The following is a 6,267-nucleotide window of genomic DNA, read 5'->3' as shown; positions in this document are numbered from 1 at the left end:
AAATATATATATATGTATGTATAATGATACAACTATTACTATTATTAAAGTGACATATACAATTATTACCACAAACATGCTTACAGTGTTTTTCGTTATCTCGATAAAATTATAATCATCTAGATGATGAAATGACTCTACCTTATCTTTATCTTAATTAAAAAAATGTTATCTTTTTCAAATTATCTAAGATTATACAAGAGTATTATAAGAAATTAACTTCCAATAGTATAATAGTAATGATGAGTGAATGATATTTTTTTTCGTTCTATAGACAAAAAAATTAGATTAGAGCGACACCAGTCATTTAAAGATATATTGAAGTATTTTGATATTTAGAAAATAAATCTAAGGAAATAGATATTCTTAATTTGTATTCACACGTCAAATAAATTATTTTTAAGTATAACTCATTATTGCCATCATCAGTGCCAGTAGAGAGTCTCTTTATAGTTGTAGACAATAAATATTAATTCGCACGTAGAAATCGTTTAACAGACGAAATGTTCAAACAACTTTTGTGTTCTTAAAAAAGAAAGATTTATAAAAATATGAAATTGCATTTTTTGTATTCTAAGTCGTTTTACTACCTAATAATTACTTAAAAATAAAATTATCTTATAAAAATTATCTAAATAAAATTTTTTTAAATTTTATCTTTTATCTATATTAATGTAAAGTTAATCATTTTGATCTTATATTTTTGTGTGATTTATCTTATCTGTATCTAAATAATTTTTAATTATCTAAGCGCAGCACTGTATGCTTATATTAAATGCACATTTCCAAAATGTAATAGCGTAAAAATATTCATTACACAACGCATGTGTTTACACTTTTCGACATACCTTGAAAGAATAAAACGCATTTCCTAACCAATAACGAGTTCTTTCTCTTCGGTCACAACTGTTGGCGCATCTGCTTTTCGTTGTACGTTGAACAATACCGACAGCTTTAGTGGTACACACGAGTCCGCTGTGCAAGCCATTATGTTTAATGTGACAGGCAATTGATTGCACGTTTCTTCTTCAGGAAGTTTCACCGATATAGGAGTCGAAAGTCTACCCGTCAATGATTTCGCCGTCCATGTATTTGCAGGTAAAGACACCTGCCATTCTTGTGGTGCGCCTGCATTTAATTTCAAATCGTTCGAAAATACGATATTAAATGAAATATTTAGTTCTCCACCGCGTGCATTCACTGTTGTATCAAAAGTGAATACACTGTCGGTGTTTCTATTCGAGTCACGTCTGGATACGATAGGCATCTGAAAAATAAAATTAAGGAAGTTTATGTTAATGTTGCGTGATTCATAAAACAAAGTTACATTTTAAAAGCGATTCTATTAGACTCCTAGAAATATATACTCACGGTTGAAATCTTCTCATTTTTTAGATCAATAATTTTAAGCGCGTGATTGTTGGTATCTGCTACATAAAGAATATTACCGTTTGGACTAACAGCAAGATCACTCGGTTCATCGAACTAAAAGATTATTTTTTACAATTTAAATAATTTTTGCAAACATTTTTGTATGAATTATTCTCTTCAAAAAAATATATTTACGGTAAATGTACGATCGGGTTTTCCGTCGCCAAACAATGTCTTGCAATGCCCCGTTGTAGTATCTACGCTTTTAATTTTATGATTGTAAGTATCGGCCACATAAATTCGTTTATCCAAATGATTCCACGTTACACCTAATGGATGTTGAAGTTTAGCCAAATGTCCTTTTCCGTCTGCATCTCCAAAAGCATATAAGTTCTACAATGCAAAATGATTCTAAAAATTTTGATAAAATAAACATCACATTGTGATTTACTGCTGTTATTCGAACGAAAGTTGACGTTTGCTTACGTATCGAACAAATTGATTAAAGCTAAGTCGTATACACAATGCAAAGTGAGAAAATAAATGAAAACTATTTGTTATTGAACGAACCGTTGGATTTTTATCTCCTCCACAAACAGCGGATACTTGTCCACTATCTAAATGCAGCCGTCTGATAGTACTGCTTTCACTGTCCGCTAAAAACGCAACTTTACATTCCTGAACAACCGCAATGCCAGAGGGTTGTGCCAGTGCCGCGGCATGAGGATAAGTATTGTTGCGATTTTCCTCTTGTCCATTTCCAACGATAGCAGCGCATGTGCCCGCCGGGTATTTTCTAAAATACAAACATTATATCTAGGTAAATTACGAGAAATAAAAATTCATTATTAAATTAAATATTTAAAAAAAATCACACTTAAAACGTAACGTGAAAGATGTTGTATTAATTATGTAAATAATATCTCACTTTTCCTTCCACCAAATGGTATCTTCCAAAAACAGCGCCCAGATTTGATGGGTACCCGCTATGACGATTAACAAGACTGGCACCGTAGTGTCTTTATACTTGTGATGATAAATTGCCACATCCCAAGGGGACGATAAAGCTTGATCAGTGCCGTGTCTTCCACCAACTCGATCGCAACCTTGTGAACCGGTACCAGCTATGGTGGATACGATTCTTTTTTCCAGGTCTATCTAAAACGAGATTAACACCGAGATTAAATATAGCTAATCAACGTTGTGGTATAATAAAAACTAGTACTTTTACTTACTTTTCTAATAGCATGATTATTATTGTCCGCAACGTAGATTATATCATTCAGCACACAAACCCCTTGAGGTGAATTGAATCTAGCATTTTTGAAATCACCATCTTTAAAACCCTGATTGTATCCACCTATAACATGTTCCACTCTCCCGTGCTCATTTGTAATTACAATCCTATTGTTACCGCTATCAGATATAATTAGCTTCGTTTCTTGCTCCAACTGAAAAATCGTTAGTTTGCCAGGAAATAGTAGACCGTCTTTAGAAGATGGTAAAAGATGATGCGCTGGCTTCAATGGAAGACTATGATCTGATATTTGGTTGAAAGATTTGAAATAAGCTATTGCTACTTTTGTGTACGATAGTATTTCATCTTTGTGATTTTCACCCACAAAAACAGCCAGTGGTTGATTATGAGGTCCTAAAATAAATTTAGACACAGCTGTGACGATAGGAAATTCATATTTGATATCGTTGTGTTTTATACCTAACATAACTAGGGTAGGCCAACACGTTATTCCCATGTCATGCCACATTCTTAATGTTACATCATTTACCACAGGATGCATGATATTATATCTCTGCACAGCAGATAAGACATTCTTTGAACTGCGCTCGTTTGAAAATTTTGCGCTATGCACTCCGATCTAAATAAAAGAATCATTAGTCTCAGAGACAAAATCTTATCTAAATCTTTAATTTCTAGGATTTCTTTTCTGTAATAAAATATGTTATACTTACTACCACGAGACCATCCTCTACAGAGACTTCTTTCTCGATTTCTTCCAGGTCAGTCAAAACATGCATGCAATTGATGCAACAATATGTAAAGAAGTCCAAAAGCACGATTTTTCCTTGTAGATGTTGCTCCAGTGACAATCCCTCGGACACGTTAAACCATTCCAAGCCTACATAATATATATATTAATTAAAAATTATAACGATAATTATTAGCTATTTTTCCGCAAACAATTATCCATTTATTTCCAATTATAGCTTTCTGCAAATACCTAAGTAGAACTACTAAGAACTGCTTGTTATAATAATATTAAAATAAATTGTTACTAATTGAAAAATAACCTTCAATAATCATTTTTAAACCATTTGACATCATTGATATTATAATGACTTAACTGTATTCTGCTTAGGTAAATACTGAAAATTAATCTACAATGGCCATGACAATCGTTAACCATTTTTTTCTGCAACACATAATCGTTATTTATTTCTAATTAGCTAATTAGCTATATATATTAAAGTGGAACATGAGAAATTTTATCGAGTTCCAAACTAGTTATTTTACCTTTTGGAAAATCCTGAACTGCTCCGTGGTTTTTAAACTGCTTGATGTACTGTAGGATCAACATTTCTTTTTTCTCCTCTTCAAAATAATTCAGATGGAAACGCACCTGACTGCAGATATACGTTAAGTCCACCACTGCTTCTTTCGTTTCTTTGACGCTACTCATTTTTTTGTCGCTACTCATTTTTTTGTTTACTAGTCCGCACATCGAACGACAGTATAGACAATTAGAAATTAGACATAGAATTCTTCCAACAACTCGAGAGAACGTTTAATTGTTACACACGCACTTGCAACATCAATTCGGAACGTCACTCTCTCTCACTCTTCTTGAGATAGTCTGACGACTACTCTGTCTGACGTAGCCCATCGCAGTCTGCGATGCAGACACCTCTTTCTTCTTAAAATTTATTGGCCTGACAGGCTGAAACTTGGCCACTGAAGTTTGCGTAAATTAGAGGTTGTGTAGTGTGTGCAAGGCACCTCGAAACCAGAGGCGGATACAATGGATAATGCGATAAAAACGAAAATGATGCGCCCTCCAAATATTGGATGCCTGCGGTCTCAGTGCACGTAAAACGTTCTCCGCGCGTCCAGACGAGTGAAGGACTTCCAATAAATTGAAAACAAAGGCACGGTCAAAGGCAACACTTTTCAAAAATATTAATCGAGGTGACGTAATATCCGAATCAGAACGAAACACGTCTGATTCCTTCGAGGGGCGTCACAAGACTCCACTTGCAGACACCGAATGACGCTATTGATCTTGGACAACCTTGGAGAAAGAGATCAGCGAGGAGGGAGAGATTTATGTTTGTTCATTGTGTCATCGAAGTCCAATTAAATACATTATCCGTTACGTTATCAATTTAACGTAATCATATTATCAATTGTTAATTTACACTCTTTCGCACACGTGGTCATTAACATATGAGCTTAGCAGAGCTCGCAGTGTCACGAACGCAGCTAGGTTCTGTTGTGAGTGTATTTTTTTCACGGACTGATGGATATGGCAGACTCGAAACCAAATGACGAATTGGACTGGGTGAAAATACGTGAAGATCTAGATAGCGATTATATTACCGAGACGTTTTTAGAGAAGGCGAAACGTAAAACGCGAGAAAATCCGCTGGTACCATTAGGTAAACTAACCTATATTCCGCGAACAGAGATAAAATTTGTGTAACAAGAAGCTGCGGAGATGTAGCTAAGAAAACAGGAAAAAATAATAGAGAAACTAGAGACTTGAACAATATTCAAATCTAAATTAGATTTGTACGTTGTAACAAAAAGAACCGCGTTTGACTGAGTTTGATTAGTCGTCCCCTTAATGTAATGCTTTTTTTTGCACATTTGTATTTCTAGGAACGTTGGCGACTGTTGCAGCCTTAACTTATGGACTCACGAGCTTTTATAAGGGAAAAAGGGAAATGCAACAGTACATGATGCGTACGCGTGTTGCTGCTCAAGCATTTACTATTGTCTGCATAGTTGCAGGATTTATCCTGCTGCCCAAGTCAAAGTGAAATTATAATATGTTGATTTGATTCAACGCCAAGTTTCTACTATAGTAGATTAGGCTTGTCTATGTTGTGTTGATATTGTAAAGATATTTTTACATTATAAAAATGTATCTAATTGTCATTACTGATAATAGTTGTAAACAGATATTTTCATAAAAAAAAATATCCTCTTTAGTTTTTCATAGAAAAAAGTAATATTGCAATAAATTGTATTGAAATCTACCTAAATCGCGCGTGCAAATAAAATATAAACCATCGATACAAATACAAAAATTACAGGGTTCTTGGAAAAGTAAATTATATTTAGGTAACTATATTTATATAGTTATATATATTATTACATTAAATATATACCATACATATAAATATATATGCAAATCTTCTTACAGCCATTCTAAATATTGCAATGCTCGTGTATATACTTACTAAACTTTAAACGCATTATATCGTAAGGCTAATTTTACAATGTGCTTTTTGTTTTCTGTTTCTTGCTGTTTGTCTCTTGCCTTTTTGATCAAGAAGGCAAGAGACAAACAGCAAGAAACAGGAAACAAAAAGTGCATTGTAGAATTAGCCCGCGATCTGCCGCCATCCATTATGCAACAAAGAGCGCGTCCCCGGGACGAAACGCTCAGCTGTTTTAACATGACTGTGGGGTTTTTTTTTTTTTTTTGGAGAAGCTGTCGCCGTGCTCTGACATGCTTCTCCTTCGATCTGTGTTTCGCAACATAACGCTCTGAGTTCTGTGCTCTTGTTCTGTTGAATAAATAATTTTTGTTTTATAAACTTCGTGTTGTTCATTTCGGCAGTACAGGAGCAACCTTTCTCTTGTTGCACAAC

The 6,267-nt window shown here is 34.1% G+C and overlaps 2 protein-coding genes across 3 annotated transcripts; one reads left to right on the top strand and one right to left on the bottom strand.

Annotated features, from left to right (window-relative positions):
• Positions 1-711: 711 nt before the first annotated feature.
• Positions 712-4,563, bottom strand: LOC108778334 (NHL repeat-containing protein 2). Of its 2 annotated transcripts, XM_018545487.1 has the most exons (9): positions 3,905-4,563; positions 3,343-3,509; positions 3,089-3,248; positions 2,607-3,022; positions 2,300-2,529; positions 1,942-2,167; positions 1,567-1,764; positions 1,372-1,485; positions 712-1,267 (listed from the first exon to the last, which is right to left on the bottom strand). In XM_018545487.1, the coding sequence occupies exons 1-9, from the start codon at positions 4,110-4,112 to the stop codon at positions 872-874; spliced, it is 2,115 nt and encodes a 704-aa protein (XP_018400989.1). In that variant the 5' UTR covers positions 4,113-4,563; the 3' UTR covers positions 712-871. The 2 variants fall into 2 exon arrangements, with proteins under 2 accessions (XP_018400989.1, XP_018400988.1); XM_018545486.1 differs by having other exon boundaries at positions 2,607-3,248.
• Positions 4,564-4,693: 130 nt separating this feature from the next.
• On the top strand, positions 4,694-5,659 carry LOC108778335 (HIG1 domain family member 2A, mitochondrial). The gene is made up of 2 exons (XM_018545488.1): positions 4,694-5,046; positions 5,270-5,659. The coding sequence occupies exons 1-2, from the start codon at positions 4,908-4,910 to the stop codon at positions 5,428-5,430; spliced, it is 300 nt and encodes a 99-aa protein (XP_018400990.1). The 5' UTR covers positions 4,694-4,907; the 3' UTR covers positions 5,431-5,659.
• The last annotated feature ends 608 nt before the right edge of the window (positions 5,660-6,267 follow it).

The sequence above is a fragment of the Cyphomyrmex costatus genome, unplaced genomic scaffold (genome assembly GCF_001594065.2).
Source record: "Cyphomyrmex costatus isolate MS0001 unplaced genomic scaffold, Ccosl1.0 scaffold5, whole genome shotgun sequence".
Classification (NCBI taxonomy): domain Eukaryota; kingdom Metazoa; phylum Arthropoda; class Insecta; order Hymenoptera; family Formicidae; genus Cyphomyrmex; species Cyphomyrmex costatus.
The sequence above is the reverse complement of the archived record's forward strand: the minus strand, read 5'-3'. Positions and strand labels throughout refer to the sequence as shown.

What these genes read in the sequence shown, in the direction of transcription:
- LOC108778334 (XM_018545486.1), bottom strand. Translation starts at nt 4,112, where the DNA reads ATGTGCGGACTAGTAAACAAAAAAATGAGTAGCGACAAAAAAATGAGT. An exon ending in TAGAGGATGGTCTCGTGGTA is followed by an intron (nt 3,249 to 3,342) that starts GTAAGTATAACA and finishes TCTTTTATTTAG; the next exon opens with ATCGGAGTGCATAGCGCAAA. An exon ending in AAAATGAGAAGATTTCAACC is followed by an intron (nt 1,268 to 1,371) that starts GTGAGTATATAT and finishes TTTATTTTTCAG; the next exon opens with ATGCCTATCGTATCCAGACG.
- LOC108778335 (XM_018545488.1), top strand. Translation starts at nt 4,908, where the DNA reads ATGGATATGGCAGACTCGAAACCAAATGACGAATTGGACTGGGTGAAA. An exon ending in AAATCCGCTGGTACCATTAG is followed by an intron (nt 5,047 to 5,269) that starts GTAAACTAACCT and finishes TTGTATTTCTAG; the next exon opens with GAACGTTGGCGACTGTTGCA.